Source organism: Phlebotomus papatasi, chromosome 3 (assembly GCF_024763615.1).
Source record: "Phlebotomus papatasi isolate M1 chromosome 3, Ppap_2.1, whole genome shotgun sequence".
Taxonomy (NCBI): domain Eukaryota; kingdom Metazoa; phylum Arthropoda; class Insecta; order Diptera; family Psychodidae; genus Phlebotomus; species Phlebotomus papatasi.
In genome coordinates this window covers 67061689-67089067 of record NC_077224.1, presented here as the reverse complement: position 1 = coordinate 67089067, position 27379 = coordinate 67061689, and the positions used below count along the sequence as shown (strand labels likewise).

Sequence of the window (27379 nt, the reverse complement as noted above, 5' to 3'; positions counted from 1 at the left end):
CAACTAGAGTTCTTTTTGTTGCAGATTTCCGATATTATACGAGTTTAAAAGAGCACATGATTGTTTTAAAATATTAGATACGAAGATTTTTTTTCGTTTTCAGTTATGTTTTGGAGGTTGTTTCAGTTATTTTGTTTATTTAAAAAAAAAGGGATTTCTTAAGCAATTCTTAAGACTAGATTTTTGTAGTCAAGGGTTTTACGGATCTAACTATCACATTCTTGGATTAATTTCGACAACCAGCTAAGATAACTATGCCAAATTTCGACATAGTTGCACGCAAGATTAAGTTTGAAATGTCACATTTTTAATACACATTGATTATTGTGAGAATTTTTACGAAATTTAGTTCAATGTTAATTGTATTTATGTACAGAGAAACCGTCAATCAGAGCAAATGACACTCAAATCATCCAGTTTTTTTTTCTCAGTGGAGATAGGAAAAATTCCTGACTCCACCCAGAATCGAACTGGAGACCTCTTGTTAACTAGACGAGTGCTCTACCAACTAAAGCAGAGCATGTGGCCTCTAATAGCTCAGTTGGTAGAGCACTCGTCTAGTTAACGAGAGGTCTCCAGTTCGATTTTGGGTGGAGGTAGGAATTTTTCCTGTCTCCACTGAGAAAAAACTGGATGATTTGAGTGTCATTTGCTCTGATTGACGACTTCTCTGCACATTGATTACACTGTGCGACACGTTGTGGGTGTCTTTGACGAGAGTGCCAAAACTTGTTAGAGGGTCATTTAAGGACCTCAAATCTGCAATCCGTTTGTCCGGGTCACCTCTAGATTTTTTTGAAAAAGCATATTTAGTTTCTTGATGTTTTATAAAATTCAAAAATTCATATCTCCAGTTCTAATTATCCGGTTGTAGTCACATAAAGCTAAACTGACGCGTAATTTCATCCTCTATAACTCTTGTGAACATATCAAGCACCTACGAGGAAATTAAAGTATATTTTTTAAAAATTTTTTGAAAAAGGGCACCTAAAATGGTGCATTTTTCTGTGTTTTTTCCATATTCTAGTAATTTTCCCACTTTAATAGAGCATTTTATTTGTCAAATAACTATGCCTAAAAGTTACAGAATTTAATATTCTTTCAAATCTTTTTGGTTTAAATTTTCTATCCTAATTCGTTTATTCACAATAATTTATTGAAAATAAAATGCATTATTATAAAAATAAAATCTCTTATTATATATAATTATTTGGTATCTTTGTCTAACCTACTGAAGAGCATTCTCTTTTGCACTCTCACTTAGAAATTTCATATAAAAAGAGGTGAAATGAAAGAAAAGAGACGTATTTAGAAATAGAGAGAGAAGAATAGCTGTTATGAGTGCCAAAAAACTATTCTTCTCTCTTTATTTCTATATACGTCTCTTTTTTTTCATTTCGCCTCTTTTTATATGAAATGTGTAAGTGAGAGTGCAAAAGAGAATGCTCTTCAGTAGGTTAGACAAAGATACCAAATAATTATATATAATAAGAGATTTTATTTTTATAATAATGCATTTTATTTTCAATAAATTATTGTGAATAAACGAATTAGGATAGAAAATTTAAACCAAAAAGATTTGAAAGAATATTAAATTCTGTAACTTTTAGGCATAGTTATTTGACAAATAAAATGCTCTATTAAAGTGGGAAAATTACTAGAATATGGAAAAAACACAGAAAAATGCACCATTTTAGGTGCCCTTTTTCAAAAAATTTTTAAAAAATATACTTTAATTTCCTCGTAGGTGCTTGATATGTTCACAAGAGTTATAGAGGATGAAATTACGCGTCAGTTTAGCTTTATGTGACTACAACCGGATAATTAGAACTGGAGATATGAATTTTTGAATTTTATAAAACATCAAAAAACTAAATATGCTTTTTCAAAAAAATCTAGAGGTGACCCGGACAAACGGATTGCAGATTTGAGGTCCTTAAATGACCCTCTAACAAGATTTGGCACTCTCGTCAAAGACACCCACAAAAAGGTAAATTTTGTCGCACCGTGTTATTTGCTCCTTTTTTTAAGGAGCATTGCTTGGAATCTTGTAGATTGTTTGACTACATTGTTTTTTCTGCAATTGTTCTTAATATATTATAAATGAACAAAAATTTAGACTTAGTTTTGGATAATATTTCGGCCACCTTAATTCTTATCGTTCCTTGCCCTTCCATAATTCCTCCAAATGCTTTTTTTTTAAATCATCTCCTTCGTCGAAACAACATTTTAATTTTCTTTTGCGTTGGATAATCTCTAGGAGTGTGCAGAAAAGAAAAATTCATGGAAATTTAAGGAACGAAAAAAGTGTCCGAAATTGTAAGCTGGTCAAAATTTGGTACTATTACTTATTATTTACTATAGTAGTAAATTCTTTTTCTCCTACACAAAAGATTTTTTTGTAAATGTTTGTAAATGTTAGTGAGGCTTTACGAAATGCTCGTATATCGTATAAGACAGTAATAAGTTGGTAAAATTTTGTACTTTTTCTACAAACGTTCGTAACCAAATCTTTTGACGAGTATTTTTGTTAGCAAAAGATAGCAAAAGTTTTCGTAGTATTTTGTCATTTTGTTGAAAATTTTTGGGCAAAGAACATTTATAAACAAATGTCTGTTGCAAGAACAAAAATATTTGTTAAAGAGAAAAGTGACGAACAACGTTTGTGAAAAAAAATTTTTTTTGGAACCATTTACTAAGCTAACGATTTACGAGATTTTCGTAAATTCTCATTGGATTTTATAAACATTTACAAATTATTTTTTCTGTGTAATCTAACAAAATATTGGAGATCATTAGTTACTCCGCGAACCTTATTGATCTATACAAATAATGTCTTAGTTTTTTAATCAATTTAGTGACTGACAAAAAGTTGCTTTAAGTATTAATGTCTATTATTATTAAAATTTGACAAAGTCAATGAATTTTGTTCAGATGTTCATTGTGTTCACATATTCATTTATTCAAAATTATAGTTGATTCGTTAAAATTTCACAATAAAATATTTTAAATCGATATTATTATTGACAATATTTATTTTTTTCTCTCTCGATATTTTGGTTTGTTTTAATTATTTCAATAACATTTGTACAAGTGAGAAAACTCGTTAAAAATAAATTTGGAATATTGCTTGAGGGATGGCAAATATAATAAATTAATTAAAAATGAATGTGATATTCATTACCATGGTAATTAATTGTACTATGCTTCAGGCTGTCGAAAAAGAAACCATGGATATATTTCAGTGTGTAATTCAATTATCAGCTTTTACAAGAACAAAAGTGGCTTTTACATCTTGTTTTTTTTCCCTCCAAAGATTATTCTTGTTGCGAGAATGCAAAGAATGCTACATATCATGGGAATGGAAAGATGATACACTAAAAGCTTGATAGAATTTTCTATATATACATAAAGCATACACACCTAAAACAATGCGTTATAGTCGCTGTCGCATCTTTTTGGTATGTTAATTGAAGTTTTTCCTTTGACTGTATTCTATGTATTTCGAAATGAAATTCTTTAGCTGTCTGTAAACTAAATAGAGTTTAATTATCTTTTAAATCAAAAGAGGTGATATTTTAACCTCAGATAAATTGTGTCTACGATGAACATTTTATAAGCTAATTCTTTGTCCAATTTGCACATGAACCCATGAGTGAATACCTCAAATATTTGACTTTGTAAAAGACATAAGTACATGCAGTTTCCCAGAAAACTTATTTAATGAAAGAACTTTATATTGACTTTAATAGTAAAACGAGTGTCAAAACTATTAATATCAGTCGCACTACCATTAGTGAAATAAAACCTTGTTTTCACCAAAAAAAAGTAAGAAAAAATAAATCGATAAAGTTAAATATTTACATGAGTGATAAAGTGATTAAATTCACTTGTAGGAAAACGCCATTGTTGAGAAAGTAATTAATTGGGAAGTTCGTATGTAACTTTGAGTAGAAGAGGAAGAACAAATTAAAATTTTCTGCAGGAGAAATTGGTACTTAAAACTGACAAGGAAAATTCTCTTTTTTTTCCATGTGAAAGAGGTTCTGTGAGTTTTATTGCTACAACTTAACTTGTATTAGAAGGATTTTATTGAGATGCTATCGCAATTAAGTTTTTTTTTCTTAACCTAGAAATAAAAGGTGTGACAAAGTACGCCAGTTTTGCAACATGCTCGAATACGTGATTTTTTGATGCTATATACCCCATATACCATCAAGTGTTTCAATTTATCAAGTTCTTCAGCAGTTTAAACTCGGGGAAAAAATATGCTCACGAGTTTAAGCTTCCTCATTTCATCCTTTATTAAGTTTTCCGATACACAATTGATGTTAATTGATTAATAAATCATCTGATAGATTCTGAAAATTGCTTGGGAAATTTTCTGGTGAAGATTAATTATCGATTTTGATTTAATTCACAACCGTTTTTGAATGACAATATCTGGAGTTGATTAACATTTTACCTTGAAAATAAAATCCTATTAGAAACAATTTAATGTCATCTTTTGTACGGACAGAATATAACCCTAGATAGGGGAACTGTACCAAATTTCGGCCGGTTTGCAATTTCGGCCATTTCTTTGTTTCTCAAATTTCCATGAATTTTTGGTTTTTGCCTACTGTACAGATTATTCAATACAAAAAAAAAAAAACAAGAAAATGTCATTTCGACGAACGAGATGATGTGAAACACACTCAGAAAGAATTCTGGAAGGGCAAGGAACGATGAGAATCAAGGTGTCCGAAATATTACCCAAAGCTATGTCTATATTTTTATTCATTTTAAAATGTATTAAGATTAATTCAAAAGAAAACAAAGACGTCAAACTATCTACAAGGTTCCAAGCAGCACTCCTTAAAACAAGTAACAAAAATATTCAATTTGTATAAAAAAAATAGTATAGTTTGGCGCTTGCATGCAATTATGCCGAAATTTGGTAGTTACTCTAAAAGCCATAGGAAACATATTTACAAAAAAAAAAATGAGAAAAAAAGAATCATACGACTGACTTCACGGTATTATTCGATGACGGTTTACAATCGGTCTGAAGCGATTTATTCACGTAAAAAATTACTCAAAATAACGTGGAAATAATGCAATTGACTTTTTAGGAAAAATTAACCATCTGTTCACATCACACGTTTCTCTATCGGTTCACAACCGATTGAAACTAGTTCAGAATTGTCAGGGGCTCCAAGACCTTTACAAAGGTGCTAAAATTGTCCAAATCGGATGAGAAATATGCTTTCCAGAGTCTTTTTAAGATTTTATTTTGAAAAACGGTTATTAAGTATAATTCAAGGATATATTTGTTGCGTTTTTATTATATATAACACTCTCGCTAATTCGGTTCTTTTACTATCGGGATACTTTTTAATTCGGACAGCGTCACTTAAATTAGAAATAAGTTTGTTTACATTTTTTCTGATCGGTTATGCTTGTAGAATTAAAAAAAAATATTTTCAGATTCTAAAATATACGTATTTAAAAATGATTTCCGCTCGAGAGGATGTGAAAGTAAAAAAAAAATTAAATGGTTAAAAAGTAGAACGTTTATTGCACTCCCTGTGGAGTTTGAGCAATGAAACTGATTAATCTTCAGAGTAAATTGTGAACTTCCTTTTTCACATTGAAAAGTTTTAGAAACTCATTTGTCATGCGAAATACCAAAGAACTTATAACATTGTTATCGGACTGAAATAAAGTTCTCCATTTAGGCAAATAAAGGGTTTTTTAATTTCGTATTGTAATATATGTACATACTGTAAAAAAAATACAGATATAAGTGATGCAAAAATTATACGCATGGGAAAGGGATTTTACACAAAAATTAATTCGAATTTGATTGTTTGTTTTCGAAAAAAAAATCGATTTACAATAAAATCACGGGAGGACGTTTTAATTTTAAATTTATAATGGATTACAGTGATATATTTCAGCCACTACAAGTTAAAATTTTTATTGGTTTTGAAGATTTTCTGATAACATATAATGATTAATGTTCAAAAATTGATCGGCCTATATCTTCCGTTTGAGAAAGCTTTCAAGCTTCGCACATACTCTGGCTTCGAACACTTCATATTTTTATAGGTAAGATTCTGTGAAGGAATAACACATACCCTCATTTAACTCGAATTCCGTTCAACCGCTTTAATGTTTAATCCGACATAAATGTCGAAGTAGGGGAAATGCTTGTAATTTGGGACATCTTGTAATTTTGGACACTTTGAGGTTAAAGTGAGGTACTGCAAATAAATTGATCAAAATTATGAAATTTTCTTCCACAATTTAATATTTTGACACTAAATTCATTCAACTTTGAATATGAAATGAATTCAAAATACATTATTAAAATTTCACTATGAAAAATCCATATGAGAAATATGATAGAACTTCGTATATTTACTTCAGTCTTATTTAGCTTTGGTTAATAGTGGTTTGTTCATTAGATCTGGAGTGAAATTTTCCTTGTGAATTAAATTTTTTGTGTGAAAAAAGAAAACAATTTAGTCAGAGCTTCATCAGTGAGTTGACACTCGTTATTTTGAACAGGTTTTTTTCTCGAAAGTAAATTTTGTGGCTTCACCCAAACCACAAATAATTAAATATTAAAAACTCTACAAGCATTAGCGATTTAAGAATGAGAGAGGCGGGTTTGCGTTCTACTACTCGAGTACGGAATGTCACTTTCCTGTACCTCATCACTTCCACTTCTACACCCTATTACGGTCACCGGGAGAATGATCGGTGTCTCACAAAGACTACCCCTAAGCGACAAAGTGCTCGAGTAGCCGGATCCGGCGGAGGAGAGCACTACTGGTACGAATTCACATGAGAATATGTATAAGTAATTATTGAACGGTGCCAGAGAGTGATTCCACAATTTTTAATTTTTTTATGACTAGATTGTATAAATGCTTAATGAAACAAAGGAGCATTATCTCTACGAATGAGATGCAGAGGAAACAGCTTTTAAAGAGTTCCGGAAAGGAAAGGAGATGCGTGAATCCGCGCGTACTTGAAGTGCCGAGTGTACCCTTTTTAGTGAAACATAGCAAGTTTCTAGACTCCTTAGAACATCCTAGGGTTCTTTCTCACAAACAGGAATAGAACTTGGTAAGTTGGGTCCTTGAAATAGACGACAATGAGCATCATATACAGGCGGAGTAGCTGATCAAAATTACAAGCGAAGTGTCCAAAATTACGAGCAAGTTGTCCAAAATTACAGTCAACTTCATCTCTACATATTTATTTATTTTTTTACGTATTAAGACCAATTTTCGAAAAAGCAAAGACGATGAACAGTCTGTCAAGATTCCAAATGAAATTTCCAAAAAAAAAACTTGAATGTGTTTTGAAAGCATTGCACTTCAAACTTAAGAATTTGGTGCTTTCAAGAAATTGTACCTAAAATTATAGAAAAATCAAGAAGTTAATTTAAAAAACAAAATGTTTTCAAGAAAAATGATGTTATTGAACATGTTAAAGTTTAAGCTTTTGTAAACGATTCCAAAATTCACCGAATCCATTGTATTTTTCTATAATGCCATAGCATCGGAGCTTTGTACAACACTAGATGCGGTAAATAAATAAAATAAAAAAAATAAAATAAAATAAAATAAATAAATTTATTTATTTTACCAAGAGTCCGTCCTAAAGCGAATTAAAGTGTCATAAATTACTCCAAGGCTGTTCAAGTTTATCACAACTTTTTTTTTTGGCAATTTCCATGAATTCACTTCAAGAAAATATCTTGAAAAACAAGAAAAAAACATATATCCCATTGATGTAGAAAAAAAATCGATGGAAGCATCGTTTCAGATGGTTAAGTAGCATTTGCTTATTAGAAATTACTAGGAATCTTAGTGGTGCAATAAACAAGACCATCGGTTCTTGGGCGATGAGATCTGACTGGATTCTCAAAGTTGTGATTTCGAGTCCCATCCGGTGCAAATAACTGAATGTCACGAAAAACGACATTTTCACATGTCATAAAACATAATAAAATGCATCGCCCCTATCCGAAAAACTTTAAAGTGTACAAAAGAAGCTTTCACTACGGAGAAGGCGTTCTTGGGCGACCTATACGCAGGAAAAAAAATTTCGTAAAATTGTTCTTAAATGTTTGGGAATTCCTTTGTTTGCGAACTTCGTTACATGATCATTTGACGAGCATTTTTTCACAAACATTTGTTTGTAAACGCACAGAGAAATGTTCGTAGAATTTTGTCAAACAAACAAAACTAGACGAACAAATTTTTGTATCAGAAGGAGAAATGCTCATTAAGTGACCATGTTACGAACAATGTTTGTGAAAAAGTACAAACTTTTACGATTTTTTTATGGATTATAGTCAAGTGTGCTAATCCGGGCACTTCGCTATCTGGATCGTTTATGACTAATCCACTTAAAATAATATTTTTATTTTTATTTCCGTAATATAGTCACTACAGTAACATAATATAACTGTTCAAGTTTGAGAAAAAGCAAAAATAATATTTTTATCCATTAAATAAGTGCGTTCACTAAAAATTTTCTAGTCAATGATATTTTCGCTAATGACAGCTAGTTGATTGAAAACATTTACAGCTGAATGTTGAAACGAAGAATAACTTCAGTTGAACCTCAGATTAGCGTTAATCTAGAGTTAAAATTAAGCTAGGTATAATATTTTTTCGTATGCAGAAACGTGGAATAGTGCTTTGGCGTAAGCTGTTTTTGTCATACGGCAACCCCATATTTTAGCTTTTCTGGCATGCCAGAAAATGTCAATTCGTCAATGTTTTCGTTCGATTTAGCAAGATTCCACGGCCTTTTCTCGTTATTTGGTAATCTTGAACCACCAGACTTGCTAAAAATTCTCTAAAATAAAATAAGAATCAATATTGTGGATGTGAAAGAATGTGCATGTTTTCTGGGTGCAAAAAAGCGCGACTCTCGCGACTCCTACTTCAGTGGCGACTCATTGAAGTTGCATATGGTGGATGTTTCTTTTTATTTCAGGCAAAATTGGCTTTTTAAGAAGCTGTAAATAGAGTGAAAGCCTTATTTCTTTTCATTAAATCCACTAAAGTGCAGATTAGATCTATTTGGTATCATTTAACAGTATTTTCGAGAAGAATTTACGAATAGATGTGGACAGGTTTATTCCATCTTTAAACCAAAAATTATACCTCCGAAATCGGGGGTATAATTTTTGGCTTAAACGTTAATCCACTGTTTAAATTTATTCTAATTCTCGTTCAAACATTAGAAAACGGTGGATCATCCTCGAATTATCTTTATACTTCGATTCAACATTCAACTGTTATTGTTTTTTTCCTTGTGAAAAATGTATTTTAAATCCAAAGATTTAATTAAAAGTTAATTAGCGAAAAAGCGACCCAGTTAGTGCATGCTGACTTATTTCAGTATTATCATTATTTTATAAATTTTCTTTAATATTTTTGATAATTTTTTTATATTATATTTCTGAATGAAACAGTGAATAATTCTATGGATTTAGAAGCAGTAAAAAAGAATTTCATCAGTCCAAAAACAAGCGTTTAAGTAGCACACTTCGGAAAATGACCCAGTTACCTCACCTTACTATTTATGAGCATTTTGCAAGTCCCCAATAGGATTTTTCTGATTTTTAAATGATAAAAAATAAGAAGAAAAATGTGTTGATACGATTATTAAAATAATTTGAAATTATTCAGTTTGTGAAAAAAAAAAAAAGAAATCAATTTCTCCACTGAGAAAAAAAGAGGATGCGATTAACATTTTTTCCTCATAACTTTAACACTTTTTAGGTGTAAAAATATATCAACATTTTTTAATGTTAATTTTACACCTTTTTAAGGGTAAAATTAACATAAACAAGGGTAACTTTAACCCCTAATACACCTAAAAAGGGTAATATTTACACCGATTTTGGATCAATTTTGCAGGGTAAAATTAACATTTCCGGAATGTTATTTTAACTTTTTCGGATTTCTCTCAGTGCCTTAACAGCCTAGTATTAAAAATTGATTTTTCACCTTATAAACTTTAAATAAAAGTGATCATAAATTCACTTAAAATTCCCTCTATATGAAGCATAAGAACTTTTCCATTTTTTATTTATACAAAGAACATTCTTCATTCTTATCTTATATATGGGTGAAAACCAATTCATCATTGAGAGAATGGCTCAAAAGAGTGAGACTTTTTCATGATTTCAAGTGGAGTATTATTTGAAAATCATTCTCTTTTCTGTATCCTCTTCGACTTTTTTTTCTTACCCCCTTTTTCCCAACAACTATTTCTTCTCCTCAACAATGATTTGCCAATTTATGTCAACGCTTATTCACGTCAATCCCAACCAACACGTTGCTCCAGTGACTTTTACACAAAAAAAAAGATATATCCAGGATATTTCTTTGTAAAAAAAAAGCCACGAAGAGAACATTAAAAAAATCTCGTAAGTACTTTTGTTTAAGCTTGTTGAAGTTTCTGATTTTATCTGCAAATAAATTTTAATGCGGCATAAAGTGTGTGTTAGTCACGTAACATATGGCAAAAGAAGCTTCATCTTCCTTTCCCGTTTATTTTTTTATGGACGAATACATCATATTTTGCCGGGAAATCATTGATGGCATTTCATCTGCATTCCCATACTTTAACACTCCTTTTAAGTCTCCGTTTACTCTCTTCACTCCAGGACAAAATGGGCATTTATACTTGAAAGTGCCTTAAAATTTTCATTTTTCTTCTCCTTACTCCATGCTCTTTTGTTGAAGGGTAGAAGTGTTTCTTATACTTGTACCAACCAGCATTATAAAAATAAATAAAATTTTATTTATATGATTTCTTCTCCCTTACATTTTTTTTCTTCGCCACAAGTCATTTTAAGTGTTTCTATATATTTTCTTTTTACTTTGCCTCCATTTAGTCTTTCAATTGAAAATTCTTCTAGTGCTGAAACTCTCAAGAATTTCTTACTTTGCGCATGTAACAGGAAGAAATCGACCGACTTTTAAAGTATTTGAACGCAATAGGGAAGAGAGTGGAGTGTAAATATATGGGAGAAAGAAGAAAAGGAAAAGAAAAGGAAAAAAAAAGGAAACGATTAATTCCAACAAATATAGCTTGCAATTTGAAATCGATGGAGAAAATCTAAGTGGAAAGTGGCAGTAATTTGTCGCTTTAATCACCAATTAACAAGCACCATAGTATATTTCGCGTAAAATTTACTTTTATATCGCTAAAAATTTTTACAACTTCAACACGAAGGAAGCTTTATGTTATTTACTCTTTGAAAATAGCGCGGATTTAAAGAATTTCTCCTTCTATCTCCCACTATATTTGGCGAGAAACATTTTTGGCAATAGAAACACGTCTTGCAACACGGACTATTGAGCATTAAAGGAAGGCAAAGGAGAATTTGCGAATTGCTCGAAGTGACGGAAGTTGCAACTGTTTATAATCGATTTTGATAATGTTTTAAAGTTCAAACTTTACAAAATAAATATAATTCTGGTCATATCGATCGAGAAATATGCCCTCTAACGATTTTGATTTTAAGAGTGACTCAAATAAGTAGGGCATGTATAATATTAAGCGGTAAAGCCTTCACTTAGTCAGTATTGAAAATATCCTGCGTAGGATTACTCTCTCGACGATCAGGAATTTTCTAACATTAAAGATGATTTACCTCAAAGAAGGAAAACTTTAAGAAGTTACAAGGGTGAGAAAATTTTCATGGAACATTCCACACTGTCCCGGTGTTGAGACATAATCCGATTCTCCCATTACCCCGAAATATAAAGTGTTTACAAATTAACTATAAAATGGCAAATATTACTGCTTGAACTCAAAGGGAGAGCAGTTAAATTATCCAGTTTTTTCAACTTATGAGACGGGTAGAGGCCAAACGGTAAGAGATATCTACTTCCGGTCTTTGATGACCCCACCCATAAGTCAACATTACCTAGGATAGACGGTTAACCGGTTTTGGAAGGGTCTGAAACCGATTAACCGGTTTAAAACCGGTTTCAAATTTAGAATTAGATTATGGAATTTTGAGCAAATTTTCAGAACTTTACCTTTCATGTAATATTTAATACATAAATATATTCTCTTTCTCAGCCTTAGACCTTATTTATTTAATTGCTTTTATTTAAAATAGTTCGGGAAATTTCAGAATTCAGGAAAATTACTGGGAGTTTTTCGAATAATATTATACCGCCTAAAAGCTAATGCAACGTAGATTTCCGTAAAAATAACTTTTTTTTTCATACAATTTATTTATTTATTTATTTTTGAATAAATTGGTTATAAACGTTGTCATTCTTGACAATCTTTAATGAGGAAATACTTAAAAATTTTATTCTAGATCTTGGAAAATAAAAAAAAGAATTTTATAGAAAAACGAACAAACCGAAAGAGTTTTCCTCTTTATTTTTAAAATCGTATGATTAAACTATGATTAAACTTAATTTTAGACAATTTGAATCATGGAAGAAAAATAATATTCGCAAAAATATAAAAAAAAGAATATTGGAAAGATAGTACCAAGATTTTTCGCTACCAATACTCGTTATAAAGTTTTTTTTTGTGTCATAAAAAATATTGTCAAAATTATTTTTTTTTGTCAATAAAAATCCAGATTTTTCGATCGGGAATGGTTTCTAACGTCAATTATTTAGATAATTCTCTACAGGAAACATACCGATGCATAATTTTTGGTATTATATATCATGAAAATCATGATTATAATTTACACAAAATTCACAAATAATTTCATAGAAAAAAATCCATACACAGAAAAACATATTTTGCAAAATTATTCGTAAATGTTTGTTAATTCCTATGGGGGAGTTACGAAATGCTCGTGAATCATATAACCCACAAATAAGTTCGTAAAAGTTTGTACTTTTTCAACAAACATTGTTCGTAACATGATCATTTGACAAACATTTTTTGTATTTTTAGAAACATATTTTCGTAAATGTTCGTAAACACACAAAAAATGTTCGTACATTTTTTTTCATTTGTTCGTAAATGTTAGTAAAATGTTCGACAGGAAAACAAACATTTACGAACAAATGACAAAATTTTGCGAACATTTTTTGTGTGTTTACGAAAATTTACTAACAAATGTTTGTAAAAGCACAAAAAATGCTCGTCAGGTGATCATGTTACGAACAAAATATTTATAAGACTACAAGAGAAAATGGAGAGTGTTCAGTACGGTCGTAAGCCAATTGAGAGAAGTTGTGATTGTGAGGGGTTGTAAAGGTTCTACCCTATCCCCATAATCGCAACAATATTATGGTACATTGACTTGTAAACCCGGCTCTACCCGGGATATAAAAGGTTAGCATTTGACTGGACGATATTTTCGACATCTTCGGTGTTTATTATCCGCTTTTGGTCAGCATCAACATTCTAAGTTTAAAATATTTAAGGTAGCAGAAAATAGACCTCATGACGTAAATTTTTATTAGTATAATACTTTAATTTATTCATTGAGGCCATTGAAAGTCATACGATTGAAAGTATAAAGTTCTTGAGAAAAAAAAGCCAGAAAGAAAGGCGACGAGTACGGAAAGTCGGACACCTCTCCTTTGATAAAAAATTAATTAACTATTTTAATTTTCCATCAAAAAGTTATAAATCCTGATTTTGTGATTTTTTAGAAAGTCTAAAAAGCAAAAGCAGTTCTTTTAGAATTAAAGATTGATTTTGCAAGAAGTATTTGAAAATGCATCGCATGAGATTCGTGACTTCTTATCATGGGAGTTGTGTCACTTATGGTCTTAAAGGTGCAATGGACTTAACTATTGCTTATGCTCTAAGAAAACATCAAAACCATTTTACTTGAACTTACTACACAATTTGTAAATTATTAATATGTGCACAAGAAAAATCGAAGGAAATATATTCATTTAGAAGATGAATAAGAAGCATAGTAAAATATTTGAAAGTAAAATGAGAGAAAAGTGATTTAATTTTGTATTGCATTCAAAACAACTTTTGTGAAATATCGGACAAACTATTTTTGTGAATAAATTTGAGTCTTTTCTGTGCAGTTAAAAACATATCAATGAGAAAGAAAAAGATCCTTAATTACCCGGAGGAACCAGTGTAATTTTAGTATACAGAAAAATAAATTCCTAAAACATATTGTAAGTACTTTTGAATTCATATTTGGGATTTACAAAGTGCTCTTAAATTGTATAACCCACTAAAACGTTCATATAAGTTTGTGTTTTTTTTACAAACATTGTTCGTCACATGATCACTTGACGAGTATTTGTTCTTTTACGAATATTTGTTTGTAAATGTTCGTAAAAATACAAAAAAGTGTTCGTAAAATTTTGTCATTTGTTTATAAAATTTGGCCAAAAAAAAACGTACGAACAAATGTTTGTACAAAAAATGCTAAAGTGACCATGTTCTAAGAAAAAGATAAAATTAAATAGGACTTATTCAGCTTAAAAATGCATTTTGAGTTGAACTCTTTCCTGACCGACTTTTAAAAATTTACGTTACCCATAAGTAGTACGAAAAGTCTTCACGATGCGATGGTGTTAATTTTAGTAAGTTTGACTGTCTGAGGGGTCTGCAGTATTGACTTAATCATATCAGAGGCTTTTTAAAGTCAAATGACTAAAAGTGGGAAATCGTCAAGAAGGAACACGATGTCAGATTTTTTAACTGGAAACCTCTTTATGATTACGGCTGATTTGGCGGTAAGCGGGTTTGATATAGGAAAAATAATTTAAATTTGTCCATTTTTTATTTTTGAACTATTAAATTTCGTTAATTCAGATTTTCGTTTATCTGATAGAGTAGGCCTTGGCAGATAATTTCACCGAAACATTTTTGGAAAATTTTTAAAATTGAACCGTTGAAAAATGGTATGATCACACCCTTATTTTTCCGTTATCGCGTTTTTTTTTCTAGCAGCTTTATCTTAAATCCATAAAACTAGTATTTTCTATTAGTATATGAATGTGGATCGTGCTTAACAGAAGGATTTCTTTTTAATTTTTTTATTCGATTTTTGGCACAACTTTTTTCAAAAAAATGATCATTTTCAGCCACTTTTTAAAATGTTTTATACCTTCAAAATATTTAAAATACAATATTTCTAAAACTCTCATGTTAAGCACGAGCCAACTATATCTAGGAGAAGTGTGCAAAGTTTCAGAAAAATCGGTTCAGGCGTTTTCGAAATATCTTGACAACCGATTTGGAAAATGGTGTTTTGAGAAAAACGTGTTTAAAGTTTTACAACAACGTGCGCGTGCGGGCGAAATGCATAACTAAAACTACTCTACCTCCGAGAGTTTTCCTCCGATTAACTTAAGATTTTCAGAAAATGTTCTTTACTTATCAATTCTATTTAATAAGCAAATAAAAAAAATCGATTTTTTGAAGCCTTCAATCTCGCTTACCCCCTTAAAAGTAAAAGGCTGACAATGTACGCGACTTTTGCTTTCGCATTTGACAATCTTATCAAAATCTTATGTTAACAGTATTTTTTTAAAAAGCTTTTAACCGTGATGGATTTACATCTGGCTGAAAAGCCGCAAGTGGTTGTCGCTAGGGTCATTAAACACCTGAATGCGAATAAATCTTCTTTGTCTGAAACAATAGCTCGATATAAGGAATACCAGGAATACTGTCAGCGTCAATAGTGAAGGAGCGAATTTAATGAAATTCACGCTATGATGGTAAACAAATGGCCCATAGGATGTTCATAATGCACACAACCATGCGACAAATTCTGAAGACCGGAGCTAAATTTGAAGCCTTATGATTCCAGAAAAAAGATATCAACGATGGATTCGTATAAAGCATAGGCTCAAGGGTAAGATCGAAATAATTTGATGGTTAAGCCCTAGACACATTTACGACTTAAGCTGAGAGACGGCTTAGTGGAAAATTATGGAAATGTGGTTAAATCATTATTTCGAATATATTTACGCTAAGCTGTCTCTAGGCTAATCTTCAGGGGTGGAATGATAACTTTTCGACACTATCGAATCGATAGTATCGATAAATCTATATCTGTTAGATTAACTGAATGTCGATTTTTTTACGAATTGTTGGGAGATTCATTGTGACATTCTTAAAAGAATGAGACTATTGACAAACGTCTATATTAGTTACAAGAAATGCAGCTGTCGTTTAAAGTTTTCAGAATCGACAGTCGATAGTATCGAAAGCAAGTTATCATGTCACCCTAGGTCTGTCAAGGTCCTTAGTTGCGATAACCGATAGCTTATTTTTCACTGGTGCCTTATGACTAGGAAAAACCTATGAAGTCATAGGTACATCCAAAATTCAGTAAGAGAGAGTGGACGTTCCAACTTGCATTCACACAGTTCCACAAATCGCTCAAACCGAGATTGACAAAAGAATTTGTGTCATTTTAGTCATTCTGCTGACATAGAATTAAAGACGTTTAAACGTCTTCATGACTTAATATCGTAGTCTTATGATACCACCACTTGGGTAGACAATCAAGTAATAAGTTCAGCGACAAGTAACTGATATTCTTTATAGACAACCTGGGATTGATAGAGAATCGCGCATAACCAATTTTATTCCTTTCCCAAGGAAATCTGTATAATACTAAGTGAGAATTATAGCCCTTACATATCCAAGCATTTAAATAATATAGCTCAATGTTTTTGAACTCAAGCAAGAAGCATTACAAAAACAAGCACATAAGCAAACATAAAAAAAAATAACCATCCTGCACAATCAACATAAACATTTATCATAAAGCATTGTTTATTAACAATATCTCGTATATCTCTGTCGTTTATGTAAAATTTCAAAATTTCTCCTGACTTCTATCATCCCCCTAGAAAACGCCTACATTTGAAACTATGTTGGATTTCACCCAGGAAAACTCATAATATTCATCTAACGGGAAAATATGTGCTAATGTTTGTTCTTTTTTTTTTGTACCCAAAAAAAAAGAGAAGAAAATGTTTTGGACACTTTCATTTACATTCTACCCCATGCAACAAATATGTTCCCTTCTTTTGTACAAAATGACTAGGGCAATTTCCGTGGATGAAAATCCAGAGAAAATGGCAATTCACGAACTTGCTACGTTAAGCATCATTCTCTCCTGAAACACCACAAAAATCCACCCCATGGGAACTGTCGTCTCCGTGAATGGAAACGGCAAGTTTTGAGAGGCAATTCTCATTCGAGTATTTCTTCTGAAGTGAAATAAAAGAATATACACGTCTTTAAGCTCCAATAGACGGAAAATGAAAGAGAAAAATTGCAATAAAGATTTTTTTCCCTTTTTTTAAATTGCATTTTATGCAATTTTCTCCTCAACAATCTGACATAAAAATGCATGGAAATAATTCACTAATAGTAAAACTCTCATATTCATTCAATTATAGGACTTTTTTCTTCTCCCTTTTCGCGAGAATAAAAGATTTTCTTTTGCTCATGTTGAGAGATTTATCTTGGTGATTTGCAACTGAAAAGAACAAAAGCATCAAGAATTTTTCTCAAGATAATAAGAACTTCAAACAATCTCCTTTGATGATTCTTTTCCTTAATTCAATCTTAAAATTCTTTAATATCGCTTTCTAATTGGAATTTTTTAAATACTTTTTTTTTGTTTCTTAAAGTACTCCATTTAAAACGTTTAGTTATTGATTTTAATTTTTTCGTCTTCCGTTTTACTGCTCTAACTCCACAGTTTATTTCCATAAATAATATAAAACTAAATAATAAAGTTGTTCAGATTAGAATTACACTCTCCAGTGATAGTTAAAGTTTAGCAATAAATTTAGTTTTATGCGACCAATTCAGGAAACTAGACTGTAATTTTATTATCCAACTTTAATGTACTACGAACTATTTTCGAGATATTAATATAAATTTTGCTTTTTTTTTTCAAAGTTTTTTTGATCTTAAAAAATTGATGACTCTATACCAACTAAACAGAATGCGCTTTATTTTCAATTTTTAAAGAGATAGGGTAAACGGGGGTATCATCGATCAGTTAAGAAAATGATCAACGTATTCGTATTTTTGAAGTAAAAACTTGTTATAGCCAATTTTGCAGATGTCCTCTATAAGATCGACCACTCACATTCTTGATATATTTATTTTGGAGTGGTTTAAATTTAAAACACGAAAAACTGTTCGAAGTGCATTTGCATGTAATATCGATCAGCTGATGGTATTATCGATCAGTCGATGCTTGTAATATCGATCAAGGAAAAAATGGGTTTTACACGTACCATAAGGGAATGTACAGTGAATGAACTGTTCAATTCACTGACAAAACTGGATGTATTTGCTTAACTCTTTCGCGTCACACTTTTATTCAGCAATTGAATTCATGTAAAATTGAGTTTTTCCTAATGCTTTATGAACAAATATAATAGTTCTGAGAGGAAAAAATTTTCCATTGCGTGAAAACTAGGAAAAACCCCGGGTCATATATGACCCTATTGTCGGCAAGGGAAGTATACATACCATTTACAAAATCTATATCACGGGATTTTTAAGAGTTTTTTTGATTGAAGTTATTAATTTGGCCAAAACCATGGCAAACTGGATTGTCTTGATGAACACTGTACTCCTGGTGTTCAAGGAATCTTCCTGGGTAATCCCTTGAACAGTCACTGTCACAATATTTTGAGTGGTATTTGGCAAAAATAAACTTATCTCCATATTTATTCACACACAATACAATGGTACAATATAAGACGCTTGCAGAATACTCAAAAATATTGCAAAATATGTTATAATTCATCAGATATAAGATGAAATGTCCAGGAGCAAGATATTTTCCTTCTGGATTTCACAGAGTAAAACAATGTCCCAACTGTCCCAACTACATTGTTGACACGAAAACACTTCATAAACTGTTACCTTTGCCGACAATAGGGTCATATATGACCCGGAAAATTCTACGCGCTTTTCTAGAAAATTCAGAGTAGTTTACTATATCAAAATATACAATATATAATCTTTGAATATTCTATTTTGTGTTTCTAAAAAACTTTTTGCTGAAAATATTAATGAATATAAAAAATTTTGAAAAAGAAAAATCATTTCACAAAGTTCGAAATTCGTGATCTTTGATGTCAAATATTTTCTTTTCCTGTATATCTGGAGTCTTGAGAAAATTAGCAAAGAATCTTACATCCTTCTTTTATGATGACGTGCACAAACAGATAAATTTCAATTAACTCTTTCGTCTCCTTTGGGACTCTGTGTACCCATGGAAACAACAAGTTTTTTAGACTATTTAGAATCGATAAAAATACGATTTTTCTGGATAATTACAAACTATAAGGATGTCCAAATCTAGGATACTTTTTGCAAGATCGTAATTAACTCCTGAGCTTAGATATTTTTGGTCAAAAATCGTGAATTTTTGATTTTCTGCTTCCTTGCAGATATCCTGACTTTTTTTTTGATATTTTTAGACCAGAATAAGAAAAAAACTCTCGGGGCCAATAAGTATGATAACTAACAATTACAGATTACATAAATTCGAAAAATAATTTTTTCTTAAATTTTCAAAAACTTGTTTAAACTTTATGGGTACAAAAAACTAGAAGTCACATGCAAGGTTATCCCGCCAATGCCCGCCATTTGCTTTTTGACACCAATCTTGTAACAAAACTCCAAGCGAGAGCGACATTTTTGCCAATATGGCCGATAATTTTGACATTTGGTAGCGCGGGAGATTGTTTTCAGGGAAGTTTTTCCTATTCTTCTTGATTTTGGTGAATTCTGATTGTCCAGGAAGTGTCTTTTATGCTTTTGAAAAAGCTTAATGTGTCTACAATAACATCGTGTTGAGAGAAATGTGTTTTAAAGTGTTTTTGTGTGAACTATTTTGAGGAATCTGTTGGCAAGCAGGAATTTGGTGTTTTCTTGACCACTTCCTGAACATCTCAGAAGATACTGGTCAATAATTCTTCTTGTTTTAGTGATCAACATTGTAAAGCCCGTCAAATAATTTCGTCAGATATCTTGCAGATTTTCGCAGAAAACATCTACATCTCTGCTGAAAATCTGCCGAGAAATCTGTAGATATTCCTACGAATTTTATTTGGGCTTGGGACAAAATTCGTCAGAAATTTTTGCAGATTTTCTGACGAATCCTGGTGCAAACTCTGACGTATTCCTGTAGATATTTTGCCGATTTTCTGTAGATTTTTTTCTACATTCTAGACTTTCCAGACAGCTGTGTCAGAAAAAATGGAATATTTTTTATTTTTGTTTGCTAAATTCAATAGAGTTGTTCTTGGTGATAACACAGTGTTTATATAAAATAAAGAATTCTGCGACGCCGTGTTATAAGTAGATAATAGTGAAGTGAAAACTTTAAGCAGAGTGTCGACCTAAATTTCGTGTTTTTGTATCATTTCATGGGCGATTTTTAAGAAATTAATATTTTTGTCTTGAATCTTTTTACCTATCTAAAATGTTTAATCGGTAATGCTTGTTAAGCAGAGCATACCATTTTCTTTGTAACTGCTGCAGTTTCATGATAAATCAACAATATTTTTGTTGAGACAATGGAGACTATGCAGATTTCTCATACAGAAATTCTGCCGAGAATTTGCAGATTTTCGGAAGAACTTCTGCCGAAAATCTTCAGATTTTCAGGCAGAAATTCTGCCGAAAATCTGCAGCATTTCTCTGAATGTACTAGAATATACCGTTAAAATTCAAAAAAACCTCCGAGTAAAATCGGCAGGTAGAGCAATGATTTGACGGGAGGAGTCATTTGACACGCAAAAATAATTCACAAAATTGATATTATTGGCTTTTGGAAAACTGAAGTTTGTCTCCTTTTCGTTCTTTTGGGGACGAGAGTACCCATGAGTTTTCCAATTTTCCAGAGGCGGAGAAATTTCTTTCTCCACAAAAGTATCATATTTGACCACTGAGACTTACTGTGTTATCACACTTGCACATTAAAATTTTAATATGATTCACATTAATTTTCGCTTGTGAGAGTCCAAATATGTAATTTGTGTGTTTGAATCATTTTATATTCAAAATTTCATCTATTTGTTGATAAAAAGGTAGACTTGGTCCGCAAAATTTGATATAAATTGATTTATAGCATTAATGCGAAAAATTAATGCGATTTTCTCTTTAATTTTTTAATGTGAAAAATATTTGTGCATTATGCAAATTTAAACTTATTTTTGCAGGCCAAGTCCACTTCTTTATCAATAAATAGAAAAACCCCAAATATTAAGTGACTCAAAGACACAAATAACATATTTGGGCGCTCACAAGCGACAATTAATGTGAATCACATTAAAATTTTAATGTGCAAGTGTGATAACACCGTTACAATAAAGTTAGTTTTACTGAAATTCGTTCGCTGGATATGTTGTGGTCCGGAAAGAGTTAAGACAAATGGCAACAAAATTAACTTTTGGAATGGCTTCTATTGTAATTTTGTGCACACATTTTTAAAAATCACTTTTCTTGTGCAAATATACTATCGGATAAATTGTAAATTTTTTATTTAACATCGTGAAACATAAAATAATTAAACAATTATATAATAATTAAAGTTCATATAGAAAAATTATTTTTTTCTCCATCAATTGGAAGAGAAGTCGATATTACAAGGATCGCTTGATCGATATTAGGAGCGTTTTGGTAATACCAGCATTTACCCTACACTGAGAGAAATCCGAAAAAGTTAAAATAACATTCCGGAAATGTTTATTTTACCCTGAAGTATTGATCCGAAATCGGTGTAAATATTATGCTTTTTAGGTATATTAGGGGTTAAAATTACCCTTTTTCATGTTAATTTTACCCTTAATAAGGTGTAAAATTAACATTAAAAAGTGTTGATATATTTTTACACCTAAAATGTATTAAAATTATGAGGAAAAAAAGTTAATCGCACCCCCATTTTTTATCAGTGAAGCATCGGACACTCAGCACTGAGAAAAAAAGAGGGTGCGATTAACATTTTTTCCTTATAAATTTAACACTTTTTAGGTGTAAAAGTATATCAACATTTTTTAATGTTAATTTTACACCTTTTTAAGGGTAAAATTCACATGAAAAAGGGTAACTTTAACCCCTAATACACCTAAAAAGCCTAATTTTACACCGATTTCGGATCAATACTGCAGGGTAAAATTAACATTTCCGGAATGTTATTTTAACTTTTTCGGATTTCTCTCAGTGAGTGTATACATCTTAATGTTGCCTACGATTGGGTAGTGGTTAAATTCCGTTTATTTCAATAATTAATGAAAAAAATCACCTCGTCCCACACTACCCCTGTCCCAAAGTTCTCCGGTCTCCCCTACATCATTAATAGTTTTTTTCACCAATATTCTCTTATTACCATTATTGTTCTTTCTCTTTCTTTAAAAGTATATAACACTTAAATTTTATAAAAGTTTCTCATAGTTTTTCTTTATTTGGTGCAAGGGAAATCCTTGTGAAACTTTATAGTACCAATTTCTGTGTACGACAGTTATTGATTGAAGCACCTTAATTCTATAAAACACCGACAAATTTCCACCGAGAAAATTTGTCAACCAACCACTTCTTGAGCTTTTTTTTCCACTGCAGCTTTCACCTGCAATTTATCCACCATCTAATATCCCTCACTTCAATTTTTTTTTTGTGATTGATGCATCATGGAAAAAGTGACAGTTCTATTCGGTGTGAATTTTACCCAACAACATTCTACACTTTAGATATAGGGCACTTAAGTGTAATTAGAAGTTTTGATAAGAACCAAGAGTGGCAGATAAATTAAAGTGAGTTAATTGTTCAACTTTCAAAACTATAGATTTAATCTAATAAAACCCACATTGGCAATCAATATTTTAATTATCCTGAATTTATTTAGTCTGACAGTTCTCCTAAAATTTTCTTGTTATAAGACAAACTTTCCCACAAACTTTTGAATATTTTATGTAAAAGCAAGAGAGGAAAATAGAACAACTTCCCCCAAAAGTTTATTGTGGGCTATTTTCTCTCTCTCTTCCATCATTCAAAGCAATATAACAGCTCAAATTCTCTGCAAAATTATTTTATGGCTTTTAGCAAAATAAAATATACTATAGTAGTACAATATAAATTAGAACTTACCTAGTGAGATGTCTGTTTCATTGAGAACCATTTCATAGCTTTCAGCCGAATCAGGAGCGAGGAAGGCAAAAATAGCCCGGAGATGCGGATCTGTGATTTGAGAATGTGCCTGGGTGCACTGATTGCGCCAAATGGCACTTTTTTCCACACTAAAACCCGACAGAGCTATAGCTGCCATTCGAAAGCCATTTGACTGGTCATTTGATGCTAAATCTGCCCCCTTAGCCAATATCTCGATGGCATATTTGACCCTAAGATGAACTACAGCCACAAAGGCAGCCCTTGTAAATTCCTTCCTTGCCATCAGCTCATCAATAAACCCAGTAAAAGTCCCATCACGCTCTCGGTCAAAGGTCCAGCCACACAATTGCTGGGCAAAATCCCTATTTTCACTCCGAAATATGCGAATATAGCCAAATGCTGGAAAATCTGGCCAAGGAATATTTATAATTTCACTTCGATGCATCGTCTGTACGACATCCGGTGTATTAGATATTCCCAGCTTCTTTTTCAGCCCCTGTGCCCAATCATCGCGACTCATGTGTGCCAACAACTTCCAAACACTCTTCAATTTCACATTCTGCGTAAGTTCTTCATTGCGCTGTATATCCGTTCCGTGCCCATAATCCATCAGTGCACGTCGGTAAATCACAGCTGAGATATCATCATCTGTGTTTGATGTCACATCAACCACAGAATCCCCCGAAACACTCGGAGAATTGGCAGGAAATTGCATGAGATCCAAACGAACCCCCGATGATCCCCACAAGTTGTTCTTCGTATCCCATGCAATTGCAACTCGCTGCGGCACCTAGAAAACCAGTGATAAGCCCAGATAAGCTTATGCTAGCTGAGATTCTTTACAGGCGACCTCGAAATGTGTGCAATTCAGAATGATTGCAACTAGGAATGTGTGAAAATTAGAGATGGCAAATTTCATGAAATTTCATTATTTTGAAACTTCATTAAATTTCACGATGAAATTTCATGGGAGAATTTCACCGAAAATTCGATTGTGATTTGAATTTTGGGGGTAAAGAATCGCGTTGAGCAAACGTTTACTATTTTAAATAGTCTGAGTCAGGGTTGTGCCTTTACATAGTTAAAAATATTTTTTTTTTACATTTTACATGTAAAAAATACGTAAAAATGTAAAAAATATGTAAAATGTAAAAAAGGAAAATTAAGCATTTTTGAATCGTTTTTAAACATTTCCTCTAAGCAATATCAATATTGATCAATATTGATATTGCTTACGAGGAAAGAAAACATTCTTGAGAAAGTCATGAATAAAATTTCGTTTTAGTGTATTTGCAACATTTGGAATAATTGCAATGTAAATATAATACAGTGATATATTGTCTACATTATTGATCATCATTTATACAGAAATTGAAACTAAAAGAAAGTTCTTCAAATAGAAGAGTTCATCAAGAATTATTTAGTTGTTTTTGTGTATTGAAAAAGTCAATCAAAACTCCAGGAGGGCAGGAAAAATTAAGAACTTTGTGTTCTTAATACAGGGGGTTAATAAAATACACAACACAAAATATAAAGCCACAATATATATTTTTAAATTAATCTTTAGTAAAAACGATCATCATTGTGCATAAAGCACGCACTACTTAAGTTAAATACTGTTAAAGTCATAGAACCGGCACTGCTTCAGCATAAAACGGTTAATATTATGTTCATATCCCGCATAACTTAAGCTTAAAATGATTTCACTTGTATGTAATACACTCATAGCTTCAATACGAAAAGGTTAAAATTGCATATAAAGAACGCACAGTTTCAGCACAAAACGGTTAAAATGTAAAACTTTACATGTTAAAAATGTAACACATGTTAAATGCTTTTCTTACTATGTAAAAAATTATGTAAAATGTAAAAAAATTGCCCAACCCTGGTCTGAGTGCAGAAGGCCAACGGAAGAAAAAAAGTTCATTGAAATCAGTTAATAAACATTAGAGATAGAGTCCGGTCCATATAGATATAGTAAGGGTCCGCATACAGTGGGTTGGTGTAGAAACGGATGGGACCCTTCGTTAGAAAGATCTCGATCTCAGAGAGAATATATACTAAAATTTCATCGACATCGCATCATAAACACCAAAAATACAGTCAGGTCAAGACATTTTTGATTATAGCTCGGGTCAGAGAACATCGAGGGAGGAGTGCGACCCACCGTTGGAAAGGTCTTGACCTTAGTTACAACATACTAAAATTTAAAGAAAAAGCATCGTCTAGTTTTCGAAATTTTCGAAATTAAATTTTCGAAAATCGATTTTTCGATTAATCGGACCTTCGATTAAATCGGATAAAATTGGGATGTCATGAGGATTGTAGTATTCCACGAGAGCTTTTTAAAACACATAAAATTTTTCAAGTTCTGAAAATTTGAACCGGAGATATGACTATTTGAAAATTGAATTTTTGACCCCCTCTATCTCGGGAAAGGGGGGTCGGGATACCTTAGGTTTGGTACTGATCGAAAGCTCTTAGGCCCAGCTATAACATACTAAAATTTGAGATCTATCCATGCCATAGGGGTTGAGTTATTGAGAAAAAAGGGAGGTATTCAAAATGGCGGAAGGAGGGGTGGGGGGTGGATCTGACATCACCTACTTCTAGCCACCCATCGACATTTAAGCTTTGCCGAAAACCGCTTGTCGATTTCTCTTTCCGTTCTCTCTCCAAATGTGGTTATACGATGGACGAGACGGGACGGGATGTCCACGAAAATCGATTTTTGGCGCATATGATATTCGTGATCTATGAGTGTCAAAACGCGTAAATCCAAAATTTGGGCCCGATCTGACAAGGTCGCATTTCACCCGTAACCACAAAAGCTGAAATTGTATAGAATCATGACAGAAAATCATGATAGAAAATCTATCTAAATATTAGGGATTTCTACCTGTGACTTCCACTATATCACAGCTTTTGCAATCATTCAGTTTGGTAAACCATCTCTGAATGAACAGATATTTGCAGGGCAGGTGTCTAGTCTCCATGAGGGTCTCATATGAACCGCTTATTTATTGCAAGTATCTCACCAGTCACATTTTGAATATTTTGTGCTGAAATGGACCATTTGTTTTACAATAGGAACTGGGGTTTATATACATCGGGATTATGAACTTATTTTTGAAAATATTTAAAGTAAAATACCTCAAAAAGTCAAAAGCCAAAATTCCGAAAGCCAAAGCCCTGAAGTCAGAATTCCGAAAAATCAAAATCCCGAAGTCACAATTTCGAAAAGCTAAAATATCGAAAACCAAAATCTCGAATAGTCAAAATCTTAAAAAATATGAAACTGAACGGTGTATAATAATCTGAGGAATAATTTTCCAAAACACAGAAAATTTTCCTTGTTCCTGTTTCGGCAGAACATACGAGTATAATAAAATTGGAATGACATAGAGAAGATTAGCATGGCCCTTGCGCAAGGATGACACAGTGTTAGTAGTAGGGAATACCTATGACACTTTTAAGAATTTGTAATTTTTCGTCTTTTTTGGAATTTTGGACCTTGAGGGATTTTGGATTTTGGGAGTTAGGCTTTTAAAATTTTGGCTTTCAAGATTTTGACTTTTAGGATTTTGGGTTTCCAGGATTTCAGCTTTTGGGATTTTTGTTCTTCAAGATTTTCGCCTTTTCGGGATATTCATCCTTTTGGGATTTTGGCTTTTCAAGATTTTGTGACATCGGGATTTTGGCTTTTATGATTTCTACGCACTCAGGATTTTGGTTTTTTGAGATTTTGACTTTTAAGATTTAGGATTTTCGGCATTTTTGCTCTTTAGGATTTTCACTTTTTCGGGATTTTGGCTTCTCGGGATATTCATCATTTTGAAATTTTGGCTTTTCAAGATTTTGTTATTTCGGGATTTTGTCTTTTATGATTTCTACGCACTCAGGATTTTAGCTTTTGAGATTTAGGCTTTTAAGATTTAGAATTTTCGGGATTTTTGCTCTTCAGGATTTTCACCTTTTCGGGATATTCATTCTTTTGGAATTTTGGCTTTTCAAGATTTTGTTACATCGGGATTTTGGCTTTTATGATTTCTACGCACTCAGGATTTTGGCTTTTAGGATTTTGGCTTTTAAGATTTAGAATTTTCGGGATTTTTGCTCTTCAGGATTTTCGGCTTTTCGGGATTTCAGCTTTCATATTTTTGGGAATTAGGATTTTCAAGATTTTATTATTTCGGGATTTTGGCTTTTAGGATTTCTATGCACTTAGGATTTT

At 31.9% G+C, this 27379-nt stretch overlaps 1 protein-coding gene and 1 non-coding gene across 2 annotated transcripts in view; one reads left to right on the top strand and one right to left on the bottom strand.

Moving 5' to 3' along the window:
• Nucleotides 1-27379, bottom strand: part of LOC129807264 (GATOR complex protein MIOS) — a 72483-nt gene that overhangs the window by 16017 nt on the left and 29087 nt on the right. Inside the window, exon 3 of the mRNA XM_055856411.1 lies at nucleotides 23125-23935. Coding sequence (XP_055712386.1) covers nucleotides 23125-23935 — 811 coding nt within the window. The remainder of the gene's footprint in view (nucleotides 1-23124; nucleotides 23936-27379) is intronic.
• On the top strand, nucleotides 26510-26619 carry LOC129808374 (U6 spliceosomal RNA). Its single transcript, XR_008752404.1, has one exon. It is a non-coding gene; the product is annotated as a U6 spliceosomal RNA (small nuclear RNA).